The 24,636-nt window shown below is 50.9% G+C and overlaps 1 protein-coding gene across 1 annotated transcript in view; it reads right to left on the bottom strand.

Moving 5' to 3' along the window:
- Nucleotides 1-13,223, bottom strand: part of WWC3 (WWC family member 3) — a 111,765-nt gene extending 98,542 nt beyond the window's left edge. Inside the window, 2 exon segments of the mRNA XM_045996117.1 lie at nucleotides 12,615-12,790; nucleotides 12,792-13,223. Of these exon segments, the coding sequence (XP_045852073.1) occupies nucleotides 12,615-12,790; nucleotides 12,792-12,899 (284 nt within the window). The 5' untranslated portion in view covers nucleotides 12,900-13,223.
- Between the last annotated feature and the right edge of the window lie 11,413 nt (nucleotides 13,224-24,636).

Genomic DNA, 24,636 nt, shown 5'->3' with positions numbered 1-24,636 from the left:
ACTTAACCCACTGAGCCCCCCAGGCGCCCCAAACTTTTTTTATTTTTAATGGAAGTATAGTTAACAAACAGGAGTATAGTATAGTATAGTATAGACATTCAGAGAAGCCCAGAAGCCTCTTGCACGGCTAGAGGCTGCCAGGTCCAATCTGCACAGCCTGGTCTGTCCCACCACCAAAGCAAGGTAACCACCTGAATGTAAAAACAGTTCACTTTGAAAGATTTTTTAAAAACAATTTTACTGAGGGGCTACCCCTCAGTGGCTCAGTGGGTTAAGCATCCAACACTTGATTTTGGCTCAGGTCATGATCTCAGGGTCTGGGATCCGGCCCTGCATCAGGCTCCACACTCAGCAGGGAGTCTGCGTGAGGATTCTCTCCCCCTCCTCCACCCCGCTCATGCACGCTCTCTCTCTAAAATAAATGAACAAATCTTTTAAAGTAAATAAATAAAACAATTTTATTGAGGTATAATCTGCATAGCCTAAAATCCTCCCTTTTTATGTGTCAAATTCAGTGATTTTTTTGTAAACTTGCCAAGTTGTACGAGACATAATCCAGTTTTAGAACATTCCCGGCACCTCAGTAACATTCCCAGTGCCCACTGGCCGTCACTGTCTTTTCCCACCTCCAGCGCCAGGCAACTACTAGCCCGCTTTCTCCCTCTGTGGATTTGCCTTTGGGGGACATTTGTTGTCCTGCGTGTCTTTGAGCCTCCGAGGTCCATCTATCCCTTCCCGTTCCGTGTGAAATCTAGCCGGCACCCGGGCACACCACGGTGAATGCTGGGGTGCGCGTGAGGCTGGGGAAGAGCTCGAGAAACTGTTGAGGCTTCTCCGCAAACCAGCGCTCAGCGAACGCCCAAGGACGCCACTGCCCTAAACAAAATGAAGCCTGCGAGCACTTCTGACAGGACTGTCACGCACACCAAAGATAAATGAACGCCCACAAAAGAGAGCTATAGGAGGAAGCTGCAAACACTAGGTTTGAGCTCTACAAACACCAACAACGCAACAATTCTAAAACATCCCCCTGGAACAGAAAAAAGACATTAGTAGAAAAGCCGGTAAAATCCAGTAATGTCTGGAGTTCTAGGAAGAGAACAAAAACTGGCTTCTTAGTGTTGACAACGATACTAGGCTGATACAAGATATTAACAATGGGGGAAACTGTCTTATCTTTGCAACTTTTCTGTAATTCTACGTTCCAAAATACATGTATATTAAAACCAACCAACCAACCACTGGTTTGCGTGCATCCCATGCCTGTAACGATCGTGGAAAAACCAGCACTACAGAGAAAACCACTGCATGTGAGCAGCGCTAAAATTACAGTATTTGTATAATCATAAATGTCAAGAGGCGATCCACACGGTCAGACACAGAGGACTATCTCATAACTGATGGCACAGCTGCGGTGGCGGCCTACACCCCCAGCAAGAAGGTCGGGGGGGGGGGGCTGCGGACACCACGAGCAAGCAGCTCCTGAGCGACGACACCTCCCCTGCCTGCAAGTAAGAAACCCCAGTTCAGCCGGCTTCGAAGAAGTAGCAGATGCTGTCATTTCACATTTCGCCTAAGAAAAGGGGCTGCAGGCAAGTAGCTCTAGAACCTTCAATCAGCCACCCCCCCCCACCACACCATGGATGCAGCCTCTCCCCTCCGGCAGCCTGGGCTTCTCAGCCAGCTCCCTCCTGGGTTCTGCGGTAAACCTAGCTGCCCCACTCCAGGTTTGGGCGGAGTTACCTCCCTGCAGGTCTGCAGGAGCAAAGGGCTTGTCCTCCACTAAGCCTCTGTCCCACCTCACCTTGTGCTCGAGGCACGGCTCTGGGCCCTGTGCTCCTGCCCCAGCCAGCCACAGACCTAGCTGCTCTATGCCGAGCTCAGAGTGACCTTAGACGCTATTGCTATCTGGGGCCAAATCACTGTCTGTTGTGGTGGGGACTGTCCTATGCATTGTAGGACTTTTCACAGCATCCCTGGCCCCTACCTTCTAAATGCCAGGAGCACCCCACCCCTGCCCCCAGTTACCACATTCAAAAATGTGTCCAGAGGTTGCCAAATGGCCCCCAGGGCCGGAGGGGGGGTGGGAAATGACACAAAATCACTCCCAGTTGAGAGCCACCGGCTCTGAGCAAGCAGGACTTCTCCAGGAGCTGCAGAGGGTCACATCCCCTGAATCAAGGCAAGGGTAGCCGCTCCGACAAAATGGGGGCTCTGACAGCTGACAAAGGGGACCGATCTTGAGAACTCTAGAATATAGGGAAAAAACTAAGTGAAATACACAAATACACATATAAGTAGAATCTGTTTCTACATGCATAATTGCATTCAACACTTACTGAGGACCCACAATGTGCTCGGTACTGTGTAGAAAAAGCAGAGTAAAATCTAAATAAATTAAAGGAAAGGAGATGTTTTAAATTTAAAAAAAAACTATAAATAACTGCTTGGTCCCTTCATTCTCTGATTTCCTTTTTTTTCTTTTTTCTTTTTTAACCCTTTATTTTACAACAATCATAGATTCACAGAAAGTTGCCAGGAAATGTATGGGGAGCGTCCCTCACCCAGTTTCCCCCCTGGGGGGCACATCCTACATAACTAGGGCACAAAGCCCGACCAGGGAACTGACATTGGTACGTCCCGCACAGCTCCCTCCGAGTCCGCGTGTGCGCACACGTCGTCGTGTGCGTGAGCGGCTGCACGTGTTACATACTAGTTCCATGCCATTTCATCCCGTGTAGCTTCCACCACCGCAATCAAGATCTAGAAATATCCCACCACTACAAGCCTCCCTCAAGCGACTTTTAGAGCCATATCTACCCCTGCCTCCCATCCCTAAGCCTTGGCAACCACGAGTCGGTTCTCCATAAGAATGCTATATAAACAGAATCGTACCAGTTTCCCTCTGTGTGTTGTGTTGCCTGGAATCGTATGGTGGTTTGGGGTTTGACTGCCTCTCGGTCTGCTCTGACAAGGAACAGGCTAATGAAGGGCTCTCCCTATAACACCAGTCCCAGAGGGTATTTTCTGCACCTCTGAGGTCTGCGAAGGGGGTTGTGGAAGGGTAGGGAACAGCTGGATTTCTTCTTTCCAGCTGCATGTTCTAAGCAGGCACATATGTGCACACACAATTCCCTTAATGGGCCTTTAAAATCCACTGAAGTTCATAAAGTACAGGTTGGGGGGCGGGGGTCCATTTACCCAAGAGCACAAAAGAATGAGTCCCTTACTCAAATTCTCCTAGGAACTAAAGCTTTTTGTACCTTTAAACCTTAGGTTTTTTGGGGGTTTTTTTTTAAGATTTTATTTATTTATTTGACAGAGAGAGAGAGCACCAGCAGGGGTAGTGGTAGAGGGAGAGGGAGAAGCGGACTCTAGGCTGAGCAGGGAGCCCGATGTGGGACTGGATCCCAGCACCCTGGGATTATGACTTGAGCCCAAGGCAGACACTTACCCTATTGAGCCGCCCAGATGCCCCTAAACCTTGGATTTTTTAACTGTGTATTCCTTCTAGCTTTACCAAATACACTGGACATAAAACATTGTGTAAGTTCGTGGTGTACAACATGACGATTTGATAGTTATATTGCAATACGATTATCACTAACAAGTATCACATTACATAATTACCACTGCCTTTTTGTGCTGATATTTAAGATCTACTCTCTTAGCAATTTGAGGATACAATACAGTAGTTAACTATAATCACAATGTTGCACAGTAGATACTCAGAATTAAATACATATTTTTAATGAAAATCTTTCTTTCATTTTTTTCAGAGGGAGGGAGAGAGAGAGAGAACGTGCACGTGGGAGTGGCGGCAGAGGAAGAGAGAATCTTGAGCAGGCGTCCGACATGGACCCGTCTCATAGCCCCGAGACCCTGAGCTGAGCCAAAAAGAAGAGTCGGACGCTAACCCACTGAGCCAGCCAGGTGCCCCTAAGGAAAATCTTTCTAAATGTGGTTATTCTCTTGCCTTCTTAGTCTTAATTCACATATTATTTAAATGACGTAATCTAACTTTCGCTGGTTGTCTTATGACAGATACAACATCGTTTTTTGAAGAAGTTTCTATGGAAGGGTTCCTTGACTAAAACATCCCCACTGGCTTTTGTGATTCCGAGCCCCTTTCCTCTAGTTGGTTAGACTTTCCACTGGGGTCTTCAGGTCTTATCCTGTGCTCCAACCCTCTACATGCCCACTGACCAACGGTTACCTTAATGAATTCTAAGATATAAGATCTAATGTCAGCAAACATTTTCTGTAAAGAGCCAGACAGTAATATTTTCAGCTTGGTGGGCCATCTAGTCTCTGTCCAGCAACCTCACTCTGTCCTTGTAGTCAGTTCTAGCTCGAAAGCAGCCACAGCATGTGGACCTAAGCTCCAAGAGAACTTTATTCATATACACCAAAATGTCAATTTCCCATAAATTTCACAAAACACTTTGCTTCTTTTTATTCTTCTTCAACCACTTAAAAATAGAAAACCCATTCTTCTTCAGCAGGCTGGATAAAGACACCAGACACGAGGTGGGCTGGATTCAGCCTGTGGGTTACTGGAGGCCAGCCCCAGGGCTAGGATCTCCTGGGGCCGCCATGTGCTTTGGAAACAACTCACACTGAAATCTTGGTTCATCGACTAACTAACAACAAGTATCATGGTCCTCCTTGTCCCTGTGAGATAATCTAGGCACAGGGACATCCAGCACCTTGCATGGCAGAGTGACGCAGGGGGCAGGAGCCAAGCTGGGGCCAGGGCCTTGGCCGCTGGCCTGAGGGCTGCCCCCCCCCGACCCCCCGCAGCACACCGGTAACCACCAGGCACTGGCTTCTTACTCTGCAGATGTTCCCTCTGCTTCCCCCGTTGCATTTCAGCTCCCTGAGGAAAACGGCTGGTGACGTTCATTTGTTATTCTCTGTGGCACCCAGCATAAACGCAGTATCCAGACTATTAAAAAGTTTTACCGTACATTAGTGCTTTGGCTCCCCGACCCTAATGATAAAAAGAAATGCAGACGCATCTGTACTTCCCTCTTTCTCAAAGTAACAGATCAAAGACTAAGTGAAGGAACAAATGAAAAGCTAAACTCTTTTTTTTAATGGTCAATTGATTTTTCTTAGAGCGTGCGGCCTGGTTAGGATCACGTGAGGGCACGTCCCTGTATTAAAGTAAAAGCAGAAGTATAAAACCAGACCCCTAAAATGACCCTCAAAAACATCAGGCTAGAGGAAAGAAGCCCCACACAAAAGGCCACATATCACACGATTCCATTTAGATGGAATGTCCAGGACCGGCAAAGCCAGAGAAGCGAAAGCCACCTGGGGCTGTGGGGAGGGAAAGATGGGGAGGGGCTGCTTCATGGGGACGGGGTTGCCTTCTGGGTTGAAGGAAATGTTCTGGAACTGGACAGAGGGGGTGGAAGCATATTGCTGTGACTGTAGTAAATGGCATGGAGCCGCTCACTTTAAAATGAGTAATTCTGTTATGTGAAATTTATCTCAGGAAAAAAATTTTTAAAGAATGGTGGTCGATCTGTGCACTCCAATAGTGGAAAGAGGACCTAGACATACTATGAAATGAGAGTGTCAAGTCACGGGGGGAAAAAATTGATAGCACGATCCCACTCCAAGACAAAGGTCCAGCTTTATGCACATGTATTTAGGTGGTTTAGAGAAGGGACTAGAAGGACTCACAGCAAGCTGCTACGGGAGGTTCCTTCTGGGAAGAAGCGGATGGGGATTTCCATGTGTTCTGCATATTTGTGCACTGTTTCATTCTCATAGGGCAAGAATGTTTCAGTGGGCTCCCCTTGTCATAGAAAAAACACCCAGGTCCCCACGGACCTGAACATTTCAAAGGGCAGCTGCACACGGGAGCAGAGCGCCAAGCGAGGACAGAGAATTGCGATGAAGACAAACCATGAATTTGCACAGCGTTTCCCGCTGCCTTGGCTGCACCCATCAGTGGACCAGCCATATGCAGTGCATCACTTCACAAACAAGTCCCAGCGGCTGCAGAAGGGCCACTGTCAGGACAGCATCACCCCAGCCTTAAAAACAACCGTCTTCTCTAAGAAGTGGGCCAGTGTGCGTGAGGGGCCTGTCTGGCCGAGAGAGAGAACAGAGGCAGGGAGCAAACGCGTGCAGCTACAGCCAGACCAGCTCTGCCCTAGTCCCCGAGGGACCGGCCCCACCACGGCACATCGGGGGGCCCCGGCCCACTAGCCAAGGTCCACCAGCAGGCCCGAGCCATGAAGCCCCGAACTCTCCCATTTCAAGCCCTCACTGGTTCACCTAAGTTCGCCCGTCCATCCGCGGGCTAACGGCCGCGGCCCCACGTGAACGGGCACCTGGGGAAAAAAGGCAAGAAAACATTCTCACTAGAGCCAGGATGAGCAGTTCCCAAACAGCCCGCAACCCAGAGCTATCTGTTTCAATTCCGAAACGCCAAGCGCAGGGAAGAACCGCCAATGTCCACCTTGGGTCAGTATCGGAACCTGCAGAGTTGTGACACCATCTTCAGAAACGGCAATCTACTCGAGGCTCGTGCTAGGGAATGGAACATGAAGCCTGAAACACGGGGTTCCCTGGGCACCGTGTGCAAAGGCCCCCAGGACCCGGGGGGACCCCCAGTGCCCCAGAGAGGTTGGCTCCAGCTATCGGGGAGCCAAACCAAGTTGTAAAGCAATGGGAACAGACAACAGCCTATCCAAGCTCGTCCAAGAATTCGTGTTGCTCAAGGACTACACGAGGTCACATTTACATTCTGTCGCTGTGAACACGAAGGGCCCACTTCTCTGTGAGTAGAACAGCTCGAGTTGACACAGCGCAATTCAAGCCACGCCTACTTCCTCCGCTCCGCGGGAACACCTGAATGAGGGGGGCCCTTTGGGGCGGCTTCCAAACCGCGCCCTAGCCACACAGCCAAGCAGCACTTGGCAATGAAAAGGCACGAAGCACCGAAGCACCGATCTACACGTGACACGGACCAACCGCGACGCGCTGCGCTGAGCGAGATAAGCCAGCCACAGGGGGCCACAGAGTGTAGACTGCACGGAGAGGAAATGGCCAGAACAGGCAAATCTACAGAGACAGAAAGCACAGGAGCAGTGGCCAGGACCTCAGGGAGGTGGGGAATGACTGCTAGCAGCTCTAGGATTTCTTTCTGGGGTGACGGGAAAGTTCTGGAATTAGATAGCGGTGGTGCCAGGACAACCCCGGGAATATACTAAATGCCACTGCACTGTGCACTTTCAAATGGTACACCTCGTGGTATGGAAATCCTACGGAAATTTGTTTTCTCTTAAGTGAGGATACTTTTCAGGGAGAATCCAGCTGATCCCTACGCTCCGAGTCCTCCTCGCACAGTGGAGACAGGCACCTTCCCGTGGGACAGGGCTCCAAGCGGCAGCGACAGTTCACCGGGCACCGTGGCTCTCTGGTGCTCTGACCCAGCTCCACGTGGCCGGGAAAGGCTGCTCGGGCCTCGGCAGTGCTGACTCTCACGTGACGGCCGCCCAGAGGCTCTCCAGCCTGGCACGATGGCCGGCCCGCCCACCCCAGCCGGGCTTGCTGTCTGGGGGCTGCCCCAACCTGCTCCCTTTCTCCTTCCCTCTCACTTCCTTAGCCCCTTGAGCTTTAAAGAAATAAAAAGAGGCCCCGCCATTTAGAAAACACTGGAGATTCCACCGCTCTGCAGGCACCCTTTTGAGATACCCTCACCATGCTGGGATGTGTCAGCCCCGTGGGGCAGGGACTAGACTCCTGGTGCTCACCGCTGCTGTGCAACAGTTGTGGAAGGAAGGAAGGAAGGAAGGAAGGAATGAACAAACACACAGAGGTAGGACGCTTAAAAGCGGGTGGACTTTGGACAGCTGAGTGACATACCAGAAGGAGCACTGGTTCCCCGCCAGAAGGCTCCGCTGGAGTCCCTGTCCTTCCAACTGCCAGCAGGACGTCCCCATAGCTGTGGCCTGCGGTGCGAAATGAGGAGCCTGCACGAGACAGTCCAAGTACTTCCAACTCCCAAGCTGAGGGTTCCAAGCCCCTCATGGTCCTGCCCAAGTCTCACCTCCCTCCCTCACACAAAGACGCTGGCTCAGTGAAACTGACCTCTGATTCCAAATAGCCTGCAGGCACCTCCTGCCTCCAGCACTTTCTTCACATTCCTCTTCCTCCCCAGCTCCCAGAAAGCCAAGGAGAAACCCTTAACAGAGGAAATCAATGGAAGAAAATAAAGACACCCCCCCCACCACCAGGCTCAAATGAGCCCTCCCTCCTTTTCTCAGAAACCGCGACCACCTTGTGACCACTGTATTCATTTTATACGTCTGTCTCCCAACTCCCAGAAAACCTGGGTCTCCATCCACCTTCCCAGAGAGCGCAGGAGGCCAAGAATCTCTATAAATATTTCTTCATTTTAGTGGATTTAAATGGGAATAACTGAAATCAGGAGAATTCAACGGTGCTTTATTCCATCAGAGTAATTTTACTGAATGTATCAGAAAGGCAACCAACATTAGCAAAAAGACCTGGGCTATAGCAGAAGCTCACCAGGATCGCCAGGTGGCTTCTAACATTTAACAGCTGACCTGTGGTTCCTGAAGCAGAACCCACCAGAGAAGGTGGAACACGTTATTTCCACTTCCGAAATCAGTGTAGTGAAAAGGGAGGAAAGGAAACTTTGAGATTTCTAAACATCCGGGCTCTATTTTCAGAAATGACTTTTCTATTCACTTTAAAAAAAAAAAAAAAAAAAAGGAAGGAAGGAAGGAAAGAAAGAAAGAAGGAAAGAAAAAGAAAGATACTAGGCCAAGAATAGGCCAAGAAATGATTGTTGATAATCTAAACAGACAAAGATTCTTCCAGGAGCCTACCCTTTATGGCCTTAAAAGCAAGACACTCCCCGTGTTCATGCAGACAGTACCAATAATCTTAAAATATGACAAATGGAGAAATCATTGTTATCACAAAGTTTGTATAATCCAGAAATAGACTCTGTGGAGTAAATATATTAAACCTCCTACTAATTAATACTAGATAAAGGTCACAAGAAGGTGGCAATGATGTCATCCGGCTCTGTCATATGGGGCTCTGGCCTGGCAAATTCCCAAACCATGGATTGTTTTCTCCATAAAACAATGGCCTGTTCAAAGGAATGTTAATATACCACAGAATTTCTCCAGCTGGAGCAGGTGAAATCCCATCTCAAGAACAAATGGGTCCCTACAAGTTTGCGTCATGATATACTCTGGGTCTTCCACCATCTGCTTTGATCTCAAATGGGATATGGTCCACCATCTCTAAGCTGCTCGAGGTTGGCGTCCCAGCAATCGCAACCAAGCTCCAAGAAACAGAACATGAAGTTTCAATCACTCAGTCCATCTGTAGGATAACATCAACACAATCACGCCGGAAGCACACATATACACAACTGTCAAAGGCACGAAATTTTTCCGAAGTAGACAAAATGTTTTTCCCATGTTTTCTGCCTAAGTAGCAAATCTCTTTGTGTAGAGTGGCCACGGAACTCCGAGTCCAGATGCACAGAACACATATATGCAGCTAAGGGAAGGCACGCAAGACTGACCCACAGAAACGACCAGCCGCAGAAACAACCAACTCTGTAGCTTTTAACAAGGTCTTTAGGTACAATTCACAGGAAACTATGAAAATTATACAGACGGTACTGATCTGCAGAGATAGTGAACTGAAGCCTAAGGTGGGTTGAAAATCAAACCAAAAACACTCCATTTGGAAAACACTTTGTTTTTTTTTTTTTATACATCTGATGCCACATCTGTAAAGATTATTTCCTTATATTTACAACCTTTTGGTTGTGACCTGAGAAAGAAATTACAGCTCCAGGGGCGTCTGGGTGGCTTAGTTGTTTAAGCGTCTGCCTTTGGCTCAGGTCATGATCCCAGGGTCCTGGGATCGAGTCCCACAACAGGCTCCCTGCTCAGCGGGAAGTCTGCTTCTCCCTCTCACTGTCTCTCTCTCTCTAGCAAATAAATAAATAAAATAAAATAAAATAAAAAGAAGAAGAAGAAGAAATTACAACTCCACCAATTCACCAACACAGAATGCCGTTAAACACAACACTGAATTTCGGAATCACCAGAAAACTCTACAAGAGATCATTTACAACCCTTGGCTCTCAGTTGCTTTGCTTACAGGACATATCTTACGCGATACAGTTTTTACTATATGGTATATGAAATAATGTTCTGAGTCAACAACAATTTTTGCCTTGCCTACTACCTTCATTTATTCCTTCCTAACTTCATTTTCTTTAAAGACCTACTTATTTATTTATTTGCCACTCTCCTGTCAGTTCTCTATTTGGAAGCTATTTGGAGAAAGTCCTTGAACACCGTCTTCCAGCTGTGTGAATCAGACACAACTCCAAAAGGGTTTTAAGTGGCAGATGCACAAGGAGAAAATGTGCTCCAAAGAACAGTTTTTCCATATAATAAAAATCAATTACAACTTTCAAGGATAATCAGTCACCCATAAAAATCGGCAGGGTTCTGTTTTGAAAGAGGAAGAAGAGTGGCTATTACACCAGACGCCATTTACACCCCTCGGTAGAACCCACTTAAATGTTTGCGGCTTGCTGAGCATTCCATACATATTTCGGGCAAGGTATTATGGGAGCTGAAGTGCAAGCTGTCCCCTGCTGAATTTTCACTCACTATAAAAACAATGTCTCATAAAGTATACACATGTTTTTACTTTATAAAAAATGTAAAATATGCACTTTAGTTCACTCAATTGACACTTTTAGCATTAGAAACGGGACTTTAAAACAAATCGATAACGTAAGTGATGTCTGAAAAGGGTGAAAATGTCATTCAGCACCACAAACAGATTTCTGGGAAAAAAAAGAACATAGGAAATGTGTATGAAACACACAGAAAGGAAGATTCTACAAGCTGACTCCTGTAGGGTCTGCTCAACTATGTCCTGGGTCCTACCATTAAAATGGAAAGTTGCACATTTCTATTTTTCATCTTGAATCCCCACTCCAGGGTAACCACAACTGTTTTATATTACCCTCATAAAATGAGCCTTAGCCTTTTCTGAGCCAAACAAGATTTTTAATTGGTTCATTTTCCAGTTGTTTGGGTTTTTAACAGACATACAGCATAAAGGGGCGCTACGTTCCAAGCAGTTCTACCAATTCCAGAACCATCCATGGCTTGATCAGACAGCTGTGGCTCTAGCCTCTGGTTAAAATTATTATATGATCTCACCTGGTTTTCAAAATAACTAAGCATCTTTTTAACCCATAAAACTGTGCTAGGATTTCTCTAAGTTTCTGAGTCCAGAGGCTAGCTGTGTTCAGGGAGAATGTCGGGGAAACAGGATCGTTTTGCTTTGTTTTTCCCTATCTGAACCCAGAGAGAGTCTTCAAGCAGTAATTCAACAGCTTCCCTCCTCCAAAGTTTATTTTCAGTGCCGTGCAGCACTTCCCTGTGCAGGTAAGGAGGAGGCAGGAGCAATGTCATCACACTGAGCCTTTTCAAGTCTTTAAATCACTGGGAAGCCTGCAGTATTTCCTTTCCAGCATCCAGGCCCAGCGCAGTGAGAAAGTTGCTCCCAACAGCACAAGATATCAGGTAACCACTAGAAACACTCGGTTTCAACAGAATTCCCAATCCCTCCCCTGCCCCCCCCACACACACACGCAAAAAGCATCTCTCCAAAAAAGCGGAACCACTGAAAGCAGCAATCACACAGAAAGTTAAGGAAAAGCACATTACATGAACTTAATTAAATGGAATCTGGTAGTGCTTTTAGAAGAATCCATTTTTTACTCCACGGGATAGATTCACATGAATTATAAGACAACTTAATGCCCCATTCACGTCTTGCACAAAAAGGAAACCTGAAATTCAACTTTTGTTTTGCGTTTACTCCAAAAGCATATGGGTCTAATCATACTCCATTCTGGCTGCAGTACGCAAGGCTATTTCAATCAGAATTTCAAGTCGGTTGTTTAAAAGGCGCTAAAGAGCAACGAGCACGGTCTGGGAGCAGGCTCTCCCAGCTCCGAAAGAACTGGGAATCCCTCAAGTGGCCCATCTGGCAGCAGTCTTTGGTTGGAAACTAGGCTGAGCCCGCCAGACAAGGAACCCACACCACGAAGCTGGAGCGCACGTTTCTGCTCCAAGATGACAGCTCATCTGGCCGCCGCGGGGCCGGGGGCGGTGGGCCGCCGGGGCCCGGGAGGGATGGGCGAGGCCCCGGCGGAAAAAGGAAAAGAGGGCCATCCGTCAGCCCTGGGAGAGGAAATTCCAGGCGCCCAGCTTCCAGGCGCCGGTCAGCGGGTGACGTGAGGGAACCAAGTCACTGTGCCGGCCCAGCAGCCGGGGCCGGGAGGCGGCCAGGGCTCCGCACTCCGGGGCCTCGAGGCCGGAGAGGGGGCGCCTCGATCCTCGTCCAAGGCCCCAGGGTGGGGGCGAGGGGCGCCGTGAGCCCCGCCGGGGCCCCGAAGACACGCAATCTTAGCCCGGACCCGCAGGCCTCCGGGCGGCCTCGATCCCCTCCCAGAGCCCAAGGGATGGAGCGCCCGGATCCCAGCCCCGGCCCGCGCCCCCCGCCCTTACCGGTCGCGGGGGTCGATCCACGACGTCTGGCGCGTGTTGTGGTCGATGTAGAAGACGCGGCCGTCGTAGTCGCGCGCCTCCTCCCAGCCGGCTGGCAGCGGCAGCTCGGCGCTCTCCCGGGCCCGCGACGGCGGCGGCGCGGAGGGCGCGGGGGGTGCGGGGGCCACGGCGGGGGGGCGCGGGCGGCGGTGGCTCCCGAGGGGGCTGCGCGGGCGGCGGCGGCTCCCGCGGGGCCTCCCGCGGCTCTCCCCGCCGCCGCCGCCGGCCGCCGCTCAGCCATGGCATGACCGCACGAGCCCCGCTGCCGCCGCCGCCCGGCCGCCCCGCGCGCGCCGCCTCCTCCGCCAGCACTAAGGCCCGGCGCCCGGGGCGCGGGGGCAGCCGCGGGGAGCCGCCCGCCGCACCCGGTGCATCCTCCGCCCGGCGCCCGCGCACCGGCGTCCGCCCGCCGCCCGCCCGGCTCTCCGCGTCGTCGCCCGCGTCTCCCGCCCGCTCGCCCGGGTCGCTCGGATCGCCGCCACGCGTGGAGTCACAGCCCCGGAGCCGCCGCCGCCGCCGGCACAGCCGCTGCTGCCAGCGGCCCCTCAATTCCCGCGGCGCGCCCGGCCATCTTCGTTCCTCCGCGCGGCCGGGGCGGGAGGGGCGGGGCGCCCGCAGGCCCCGCCCCTCCCGCTGCTCCGCCCCCTCCGCCCGGAGCCCTCGGCGGCACGGCCTGCGCTCAATGCTAGTCCTGCAGTCTCCCTCCGCCGCTCCGCCTCCAAGCTCCCCCGGGGCTCCCCCGGGGCTTCTCGGCTCCCCGCTCCTCTACCCCCAGACCCCCACCTCCTCCTGCTGCTCCTCCTCCGGCTCCCCAGCCGGAGGCTCCTTCTCCCCCCAGCCGCTGCCCCTCCTTCTCCTTCCCCTCCCGCCCCGCGCGCTCCTCCCTCTTCCCATTCCATCACCTCCCTCCTCCGGCCTCGCCGGGAAACCGCGCGGGGGCCAGGATGGGCGCCGTCGCGTCCGTCCGCCCCCGGGCCACCGCGGAAAAGAAGGAGGGCCGTGAGGACGGCACCCCACCCGAGCAGCAGGCGCGCCCGGCCTAGGGCTGACTCCTGGGACCCAAACAATTCCCGGGGGAGAGGGCGGCCACCTCCCTTTACCCACTCCCAGGCCTTGGAAGTTCGGGCGCGGCCCCCCTCCGCCCACTTGGGATGCGGGGAAGTGTGCCCTGGGTCTCCCGAATACCCAAGATGGTCCCGCGAAGTGGGGTAAAGCCCCGGAAGGGAGGGCGAGGGAGCTCGGGTAGCTGGAAGAGGTACCCGTGGCCGGGCATCTCCGGTGGAGCTGGGAGGACACACCTGGAAACGGGGAACTGGGCAGGTGCGCGCTTATGCGTCCCTGCCAGGACAGCCCCAGAAGGGCTGATCCGGAGTCCCCGCTCTGGACCAGGCCACCTGACCTGCCTTGAGCTCTTCCACCTTCCCGACTGGAGGATCTGACAGTTTGAGCAGAGACCCAAGTCGGCCACTGCTGGGGAGGAAGCCAGGTCAATTCCGAAACCTCGAAACCTCCGTGGTAATTACGTTCTGCTCGCATCTCAAGCTACGGAAGCTGAAGTCCAACTTTAGGGTTCTCTCTTGCTCCAAGTGTCCCAGCTACTCAGTACTCCAGTTCCCTGGCCACAAGACTTAATGCCAGGAAACGCAGGAAAGTATCAGGAAGGTTTTAAAACACTGTTATGATGATATAAAAATAGCTAGTAAAAAGTCAAACAGCGATCCAAATCTAGATACATAGAAGAAAGTAAAGGAAAACCTTTCAAACAGCTCACAGTAGTTGGCAATCCTTCAGTGAGATGGTTTTTTAAAAAACTATTTACCCTCCAAAGTGTTTGTAAAATGGCAATATTACTTTTATGAGGGGGAAACGTTTTTAAAGACTGTGAAGGCACGGAGACTGCTAACTGGGAAACACCTAAGGAAGGTCTTTTCCTCCCCTCTTCTCACCACTACACAGAAACTTCCTTGCTCCCCAAGTATCTGCCCCCACCCGAAACTTATATGCCAGAAATCCCACCACTAGAGTCCTTTTAGTGAAACATGGATGATTATTGGATGTCCCAGAGAAAGGCAGGGAGAGGAACAGAAAAGCAAATACTTCCTGATCTTGCACATTCCAGAGGATGCCCAGATGCCAAGTCTCCCTGCTCTGACATCTTCCCTCCTGATTGGCATGAGTTATTGCCAAGGGAGCCGCCGCTGCCTTTTCTCTCTCTTCCCACCCACCCGCAGTCACTTTGCCACCCAGCGTGCCGGGGCTGAAGCTGCCTTCCCGCCTTCCCAGGCATCATGTTCTTTCAGAATTTCACAGATCTGGGTACTGTCGCTCAAATCTGCCCTGAATGGAGTTGCGGGGTGTCAGTGAAGCCAGCCTCTCCAGAGAGAGGAAGAACACCCACACATCAAAGGACTCGTACAAGGAAAGGCAAGAAGAGAAAAGCATCAGGTAAAGAGTAAGGGCGGGGTGGGGGGGGGGGGGAGTTCCATCCAGTTAGGTGCCGAGAGGCAGGCGTGGACTAGCCTTCCCTGCGGGTGGGAGGTCTCGCGTACCGGTGGAACCGCGCTGCACACCTGCTGTGTACAAGCCCCGGGCTGGGGACGGGCGTGCTGCAGAGAATAAGATTCTGCGTGCCCCCCGCCTGGGCCACAATGCGCGTACAACTATGATTTGTCTACAGATGAAGTTCGGGTTCCGACCCCAAACTGAGGATGCAGAGAGGCCCGTGAGAGTCAAAGGAAGACATCTTGGGTGCAGAAACTGAGGCTCGTGTCTTCAGATTCCCTGGTTCTGAGCCCTGTCCCCTTGGCATGTGGATCTGCTGACCCCAAACACTTGATTCCCGTAGCAGATGGCGGCATCCCACCCAGATCTCCCTGGCTGGGCACACACCATTCATGGAGGCTCACCCTTGGCTGACAGACGTCTGAGAGGTTTATGTCCCCCACCCAGGGACTGATTCTGCAGCAGGACAGTCCTGCCTCTTGCCTTCGGGGGACAAAGTCCAAGCCACCACACTCCAGAGCTCCCCGTGGGCTACTGTGGCTTTGCTAGCTATCCCTCACCCTTGCCGGCCTCCCAAACCCCTTCAGTCCACACCCCCCTGTCACTCGCAAGGTGATGGTCCCCGCAGGCGCTACTTCTAGGGAGCCTGACCCGAGAGAGTCAGACGTGCTTGCTCTCTTCCAAGCACTTGGCAAATATAAATCATTTGACCATCATGACGACACCCGCGGATATTCCTCATTTCGTGTGCACGTCCCTGGAGAAGAGTTCGGGAAAGGGGGGCACAGTGAGCCAGTGAAGACAGACGGGGGACCCTCAATGAAAAAGCCTTGTCCACACACGCGCTCGTGGTCCCTCTGACTTGAGCCAGGCAGCAAGCCTAGTGCTTTTCTCTTCCCCAACTGAGCTAACTAAAGCAGAAGGCCAGAATTTGGGGCCCCCAAGGCCTGTTGACTGCACCGTTAGCCCTTTTTGACTGGTAAGATTTGCCCCCGGCAGCCTCTGGCGGTCCCTGAAGACCCGTGCCGGGAGCTGGGGCAGATGAGAGGCGGTGGGCGAGGAAGGGAAGCCGGACTCCCCAGCCCCGCCAGGAGTCGGGAGAACGGTCGGCACGTGCGGGTCGTCCGGGAGAAGAAGGCTGGTCTTCCTACGCTCGAGCGGGGCTCTCCGCGTGGGACGAAAACCAGAGGCACAGTCACGCATTCTTCATTACCTCTGTATTAAAGCCACAGCCTCGCCAAAGCCAAGCGCCAGCATTGTCATGACCTATCCTCTCCCCAAGGTTTCTGATGGAAAAGCAGCTCAGGAAAAATCCACTTAGGCTCTGGGTAAGTGAGGAGCAGATGCTTGTTCCCTGCCCCGACGTTCTGGGAAATCCCTTTTCTGAACCGGTTAAAATGCACTCGAAGCACAGCTTGCAGATTTTCCTTAGAATGCTTGCTGAGGAGTAAAAGCAGAACACCCTTTGCATGCCGGGCAAGCCTACACGGAGCTCGAAGATTTCCACTCTTCCCGTTAGAGTCTGCCTCTGTCCCCATTCCTCTTCCCAAAGGAAAGCCTTCATTTTAAAAAACAAACTGCGGAATTGCATCTAGACACATTCGATGCTTGAGAAACTTCTAGAAAAGGGAGTACCGTGAAGGCCACAATCGTCGCATCCAAAATGAGAGAAATAAATACTGCCAAAGGAGTCTTGCTTACTCGTGTAAACAATAAGTGTTCTAGGAAATGACACATTGGCTAATTCTGCACATTGTGCTGAGAGGAAACCGGAAGTGGGAAAGATTGGGTCTGAAGAAGAAACGGCTCATTGTTTGGCATTCTTTAAATGCTGGAATAATTACTCAATTATGGGCACTTCCCATATATTTAAATAATGCAAATCCACAGGCTGTGGAGGACATTAGATGGAGTTCCTGCTAATTCCTGTCTGGCGGGCTTGGGGACTGCAGAGGAAGAGACAAAATGCCAGAACTCTTAACCTGGGAACCCTCTGCGGGCTCAGGGACTGGAATGGGGACAGGGTGGGGCTATTCCCTGATGTTTTACTTTGTGGCTTTATGACTTCAACTTTAGACACTTATTTGACCTGTGATCAGAAAAGCTGTTGTTTAGATCTTGAATGTGGTCTGAGAGCCTGACAGCGCTTTTTCCGAAAGGGTAAGTGAGGCCAGTTTGGAGATTCGGGGTTTTCCCATCTCCTAATCTCCCACTCCAAAGACGTGCAGGATCTTCTGGAAAAGACAGCCGTGTGGTCAAGCCGGGCAGTCTGTGTTTGGTCCATCTTAGTGCATTATTCTGCTGTGTGCAGGCTTCTCAGCCCCAAGCAGTGTTCTTGGGATTGATCGTGGCTGTTGTGTGGACCCCATTTGTTTCTGAGTAATTAAAATTCAGATTAAAAAAAAAAGGTTAGACCGATTTCTCTCCCAAACTTGGAACGCTTGGAACCACCCACTTCCTTCCTCTCCAAGTCTCCCCTCCCAAGGCTACATTTTTACCTCTTTTCCTTCCCAGCCCGTGGGTTATGTTCAACAAAATGCTAACGAGTAAACTGAAAATGTATTCCAAGCAAACGGTAATTTTAGGAAAACACAGCCTCCGTGAGCCAGCGTACTACAGGACGCTTCCTTCTGGCTGGATTCTCCGGTTCAGGATTATGACTCCGGTCCCCTGTGTATTTGGAAAAACAGATTCTTAAACTGCAGACCTCTGCCTCGTGAGCCAAGCCAAGCAGCTTGGAAGTCTCCCGCTTACAGAAACAAGAAGGGGGATTTATGCAACACAGAAAGGAGCAGCCTCTGGGTCATGAACCATTTTTTTTTTCCATTTGACAACACTAGTGTGACGAATGAGTCTCTTCTGCAACATGAATGGAACAGTTTTGAAATATGGTTAACCTCGCTAGATCCTAGAGCGACAACCCGGCAAATCCACAAGATGGTTGTTATGTACCCGTGATTCTCAGCCAGGGACGACCGTGGCCCCCGGGGGACACGGAGCAGTGCCTGGAGACAGTTTTGGAAGGAGGTTGCCCTGCGCCCAGTGAGGAGAAACCAGGGAGGCTGCTCAGCACCCCACGGGGCACAGGACGGCCCCGCCGCAGACAGCGATCCCCACCACGTGCCACTAGTGCCGAGGCTGAGACACCCCCTGCCCCCGGCAAAGGGGTGACGTAGGACGACACTTGCACTTCCCAAGCTTTTCTGGCGTGGAAACCAAGGCTCAGAGAACGTAAGTAACGAGTCAAGTGTGACCTGACCACAGCTATAAAGCATTGCCCTGAGCCGGAAGCTCAGTGTTCCCAGCTGACCTCCGTAGTACTCGGGGCTTTCCAGAGACACGGAGAGCTAGACAAAGAGATTCATTCTAAGGAATTCGCTGATGTGATTACGGAGGCTGATGAGTCCCCGGACCGGCCATCAGCGCCTGGAGACCCAGGAGAGCCAATGGTGTAGCTGGTCCAAGGCCAGCGGGCTCCAGCCTCACGAAGAGCTGATGCTTCAGTTCAAGTCCGAAGGCAGGAAAAGCGAGGTCCCGCGCCAACGGTCAGGCAGGAGGAGTCCCCCCTTACTCACAGAGAGTCGTTCTTTCTGTATCATTCAGGCCCTCGACGAACCGTGGGAGACGCACCTACATCTGTTGACTCAAGCCTCGTCCAGAAGCAAGCTCACGGACACGCCCAGAACAACGCTTGGCCAGATATCTGGGCACCGCGTGGTCCAGTCAGGTCAACGTGGGAATGAGCAATCGTATCTGTCCACTTATGCCCAGCCGCTCGGCGTTCCCACAACTCCTTCTGCTCTCAGAGTGGTTCATAAACCGGCAGCAGCAGCATCGTGGGGAGTTCCCTGAAGCCCCCAGCCCAGAGCCGTCCGTGCGCCAAGCCCCGTGTTACACACACGGAAGGGGATGGGATGGGGAAGGGGCCGTTTCCCAGTATTGATTCCAAGAGCCATCTGGGTAATGTTTTCCTTAACTTCATAATCAATAGGGGTTTCTTTATCATTTAAGAGGTGCCAAGCCCAGGGGCACCTGCGTGACTCAGTCGGTTGAGCATCTGCCTTCTGCTCAGATCATGAACTCAAGGTTCTGGGATCGAGTCCCACATCCGGCTCCTTGCTCGTCAGAGTCCGCTTCTCCCTCTCCTCTGCCTGCCGCTCCCCTGCTTATGTGCATGCGCGCTCTCTCTGTCTCTCTCTCTCTTTCTCTCTCTCTCTGAGAAATAAATAAATCAATCTTTAAAAAGAAGAAGAAGAAGAAGAGATGCCAAGCCAAGCCCTACTCCAGTCAGTGAGCGAAGTACGATCACGGCCACGTTCACACTTTCTCCGCGCGATAAACACATTTAAGAACTGGCTCTGTTAGTCACTCAACTTCAGGCCGTGCCTCCGGGAAGTCCAGCCGGATTGCCTGGCACAGAAGGAGAAATGGGCAGGAAGCCAGCCCCAAGCCAGCCATGCTGTAAACAACGTGTGATTGTTGCCTTGCTTCCTATGCCTCTCCCTGCCACGTGTCCCTACCCAGAACTGGCCACATCCCCCGTGGTCTGGGTTCTGTCGCGCACAGCGGAAGGTGAGGCCCTGTCTTACCCCGTTCAGACTGCTTTCACAAAAGACCACAGACTGAGTGGCTTATGAACAACAGAAATTCATTTCTTACAGTTCTGGAGGCTGGGAAGTCCAAGGTCAGGATGCCAGCATGGCGGAGTGCAAGTCCTCTTCTGGGTCTCTGTGTCCTCCCATGGCAGAAGGGGTGAGGGAACTCTGGGTCTCTCTTAAAAGAACATCGATCCCATTCACGAGACTCCAATGCCATGAGCTCCGTGCCTCCCAACGATCCCACCCCCGATGCCGTCACACGGGGGGTTAGGATTCCAACATATGAATTCGGGAAGCACACAAACATTCAGACCATAGTAGATGCCTCCTTTAAAAAAAAAATACGAAGAATTCCAAGACGGCGACAGTAGAGCATTAAATCTAGCACGAGTCCTCCGGGGCACAGGGCCCTGTCCATACCTTCGAGTTGCCATGTCCTGTGAACATTCCACAGGGACACCAATTTTCGGTGATAGCACCGAAGATCGTTTGGCGGGGCGGGAAGACCTTGTCTCTGCAAATCAAACCACTTGCTCCCCAAGGCTTCTTTGCCAAGCCAAGTACCTCCCCAAGGTCAGCATGACATTGCCAGCAGGAAGAACGTCCCGTGCTCCTACGCCCTGAGCTCCCTGGTGTTGTGGGTCGAAGTATGCTCCCCAAAACATACGTTCAAGTCCTGTGCCTGGTCCTAGTGAACATCCCCTTGTTTGGAAATAGGGTCAGATGTAATTAGTTAAATTGAGATGAAATCATACCAGCAAAGGGTAAACCCTTAACCCCATATGACTGGTGTCCTTAGAAGATGAGAAAAGACGCAGACACACAAGGAGAAGGCCATGCGATGCAGGAGGCAGAGACCGGGGTGATGCGGCTGCAAGGCAATGAATGCCAAAGACTGCCGGCAACACCAGAAACTAGGAGAAAGACCTGCAACAGAGGATTCCCCCGAGAGGCTTCAGAGGAAGGGAGCGTGGCCCTGGTAACAACCTCATTTCAGACTTCCAGCCTCCAGAACAGTGAGAGAAGAAATTTCAAGTTTTTTAAGCCACCCAGTCTGTGCTATTTGGTTACTGCGGCCCCAGGAAACCAATACGCCTGCAAATTAGTCCCAGGCTCCTGCTGCTTTGGGGTGGGGACACACAGCCGTCTCTAGGACTCCGTCCACAGAGTCCCAGCCAATGCTAGGAAATCCCAGAAAACAGAAACCCACCTCGACAGCCCCCAGAAATCCCACCAAACCCAGAAGCCCCAGGTGTGTCATGCTCGACTCCAGACCCCCTTCCATAAACAGAAATGGCTGGCACGCCGTGCGGACCACGAGCAAGCGAGGCCGCAAGCGGCCCGAAGCTCACAAGTACCTTGAACCACAGGGTGCTCAACCTGTCGTTAAGAGAAGTGTCTCTTCGTGAGAACATTCAGCTGATCCTCAAGTAGGAGTGATGGAATCCGGATGTGAATGAAGCCCCCCACCCCCACGGAGGGACTGGATCCTGGCATTGAGCTGCGGTGGCTGCTATGATCCCAGACAGATAGCCAGCCGGCCCTGACGGGCTTCGGTGGAAGAACACACCACCTATGACGCAATGTTGCCAAAAAATCAAACCTGAATCTGATCAAAGCCTGCAGATCCGATTACTAGCTTCCAGGAAACGCAGACATCACAGGACCATAGTCACATCTTTGGGGGTGCTATCAGCAAAATCCCAGCTGGGCAAACTCCACCCAACCAATGACCTTGTTTCTCCAAGAAATACACTTCTGGGTGCACGAAAGTGATGGAAAGGGAGCCTACAGATGAAAAAGAGACTAGAGGGGCACCTGAGTGGCTCAGTGGGTTAAAGCCTCTGCCTTTGGTTCAGGTCATGATCTCAGGGTCCTGGGATCGAGTGAGCCTGGCATCGGGCTCTCTGCTCAGCAGGGAGCCTGCTTCCTCCTCTCTCTCTGCCTGCCTCTCTGCCTACTTATGATCTGTCTGTCAAATAAATAAAATCTTTAAAAAAAAAAAGAGAGAAAAAGAGACTATAGAGACATAGCAACTGGTAACATGGTGTGGGCTATATTTGAATCGTGATTAATAAAGCAGCTGGAGGGGCGCCTGGGTGGCTCAGTCGGTTGGATACCTGCCTTCGGCTCAGATCATGATCCCGGGGTCCTGGGATCAAGTTCCGCGTCAGGCTCTTTGCTCAGCGGGGAGCCTACTTCTGCCTCTGCCCCTCTCCTTCACTTGTGTTCTCTCTCTGGCTTTCTCTCAAATAAGTAAGTAAAATATTTAAAAAAATAAATAAATAAACTGGGAAAAAAACCCTCTGTGATATTTATGAGGCAACCGGAAATGGCAACACTCCTTGAGAGTTGATGGTATTAAGAATTCCTTTTTTTTAAATTTGGGTAGGAAAATGATATTTCAGGAGTGCCTTGGTGGCTCAGTTGTTAAGCATCTGCCTTCGGCTCGAGTCATGATCCCAGGGTCCTGGTATCGAGCCCCACATCGGGCTCCCTGCCCGGCGGGAAGCCTGCTTCTCCCTCTCCCACTCCCCCTGCTTGTGTTCCCTCTCTCACTGTGTCTCTGTCAAATAAATAAATAAAATCTTTAAAAGAAAAAAAAATGATATCTCAGTTATTTTTTAAATAGTCCATACATTTTAGAAACGCATTTGGAAATAATTATGGGAAATATGATGTATCTAGGATTTGTTTAAACATCATACGGGGGATGGAGAGCAGGAGTGAGTGGATTTGAAACAAGGTCATCGTGAGTCGATAATTGTTGAAGCTGGTGATGGGTCAAGGAGGTTCCATGCGCTGTTCTCTGTCACATATACATGCTTAAAATTTCCATCATAACAAAAAATGTTTTAATTAATTCCATCGGAACTTCATAAAAACGGCTGAGTCAGTAGAATCTGAATTTTGGATATTGGATTGGTTTTCTCTAGCTGCTGTAACAAATTACTGTAAATGTCGTGACTTGAAGGAACAGAAACTTACTATCTTACAGTTCTGAAGGTCCAAAGTCCAGAATGGGTCTCTTGTGCTACCATTAAGGTGTCAACTGGGCTGTATCCCTTCTGGGGGTTCCTGGGGAGGTTCTGTTTCCTGACCCTTTCCAGCATCTAGAGGCTGCCTGTAGCCCTTGCCTCATGGCCCCTTCCAGCAATCGGGTCCCTCTTCTGCCTTCAACTTACATCTTACCCCTCCTTCCCTGACCCTGACCTCCCGTTTCCTTCATAAGAGGACCCGTGTGATTCCATTGGGTTCACTTGGATAATCCAGAATAATCTTCCTGTCTCTTCAGATCTCTAATTTAACCACATCTGCACAGCCCCGGTTGTGTCTGGACATCTTTCGGGACCTTTCTTCTGCCCCCACGGATGTGATTCAGACCAGGTATTTCGCATTGACCGAGATGTAACACGCTTTCGTTCAAAACCGGGACACGCTGTTATGGTTCCTGCATGCCTCAGGAGGGGTGATTTTACTTCCCAGGGACATTCAGCAGTATCTGGAGACATTTTTGATTGTCAAGATGCGGAGTGGGTTGGGAGCTACTGGAATGTAGCAAGCGGAGGCCCCGCATTGTAGCACTGAGGTTGAGAAATTCTGGGCAAGAAGAAGCGGAAAGGCAAAGGGCATCTTCCGTTCTCTGTTGTACATCTACAAAGAGCAGGTAATCGATGAATATTGTTGAATGAATAATAAGTCTGCTCCGCAGACACATCACACCTTGCCGTCAAATGGCCTCAGATTTGGTGACTGCAGCTCAGACAGGGCCCTGTGAGATGCTAAAAATTGAATGTAATTCGGAATATCCGAAAAAGTATGCGTTCCTGCTGAAATCACAAAAAGAGAGGCGCCCAGACTTGATGGGCCTGTAGGGAAAAAAACACACCACCTCTTAAGCAATCTTGCCCTAGAATCCAATCCCAGTCTGATCAAAGCCTCTAGAAAGATTCCATGGATTCTCAAGGTCTTATTAGCAGATAAAAGGGTATTTACACATCTTAGGATTCCTCGAGTGCAAAGGTCTTTGGAGCTAGAGAGAAAAGTATATCGTGAGAACCACCTAAATGCAAACTCCAGTCAAGGGATAGAGCTTAAAACTAAGGAGGGGGCGCCTGGGGGCCTCATTTGGGGGATTGTGTGACTCCTGACCTCAGGGTCGTGAACTCAAGCCCCATGTGGGGTGTACAGTTTACTTAAAAATAAATTCTTAAAAAAACAACAACAACAACTAAGGGTCAGGGCCTTGAGACCACCTCCCGTGAAATACAGCAATACATAGCAATCATTAATAGCCTTCGAGTGTCCCATTAGGGGCATTGACAGGAATCTAGCTAGGGGCCAGCTCAAATCTTGGATGTATATGCAGGCTCGGGTATGGGATGGTAACTGTCGTCTGTGATGGGGATACACCTGAGCCCGAGAATTTAGAAAAAGGACAGAAATTGAAGAGAAGCAAAACTATGGGATTCGTATTTGGGGTGAAGAGGGAATCTGTGCATATTTGACATCTTATGCATTTGTAAAGTTTCCAAGATTTTCTGAGCTTTGGAAACCACTGTAAAATGCATAATTAGGTAATTAATCTAAACTTGTCGTTTTAGTTGAAAACTAATTTTATCCACAGTATTGGAACCTTTTTTTTTCTTTTTCAGTATTGGGACATTTTTTTTTTAAGATTTTATTTATTTATTTGACAGAGAGAGAGATCACAGGTAGGCAGAGAGGCAGGCAGAGAGAGAGAGAGGAGGAAGCAGACTCCTTGCTGAGCAGAGAGCCCGACGCAGGGCTTGATCCCAGGACCCTGAGATCATGACCCGAGCCGAAGGCAGAGGCTTTAACCCACTGAGCCACCCAAGAAAACATGAAAAAGGAATAATGAA

Source organism: Meles meles, chromosome X, assembly GCF_922984935.1.
Source record: "Meles meles chromosome X, mMelMel3.1 paternal haplotype, whole genome shotgun sequence".
Classification (NCBI taxonomy): Eukaryota; Metazoa; Chordata; class Mammalia; order Carnivora; family Mustelidae; genus Meles; species Meles meles.
This window is presented reverse-complemented; position numbering and strand designations above follow the sequence as displayed.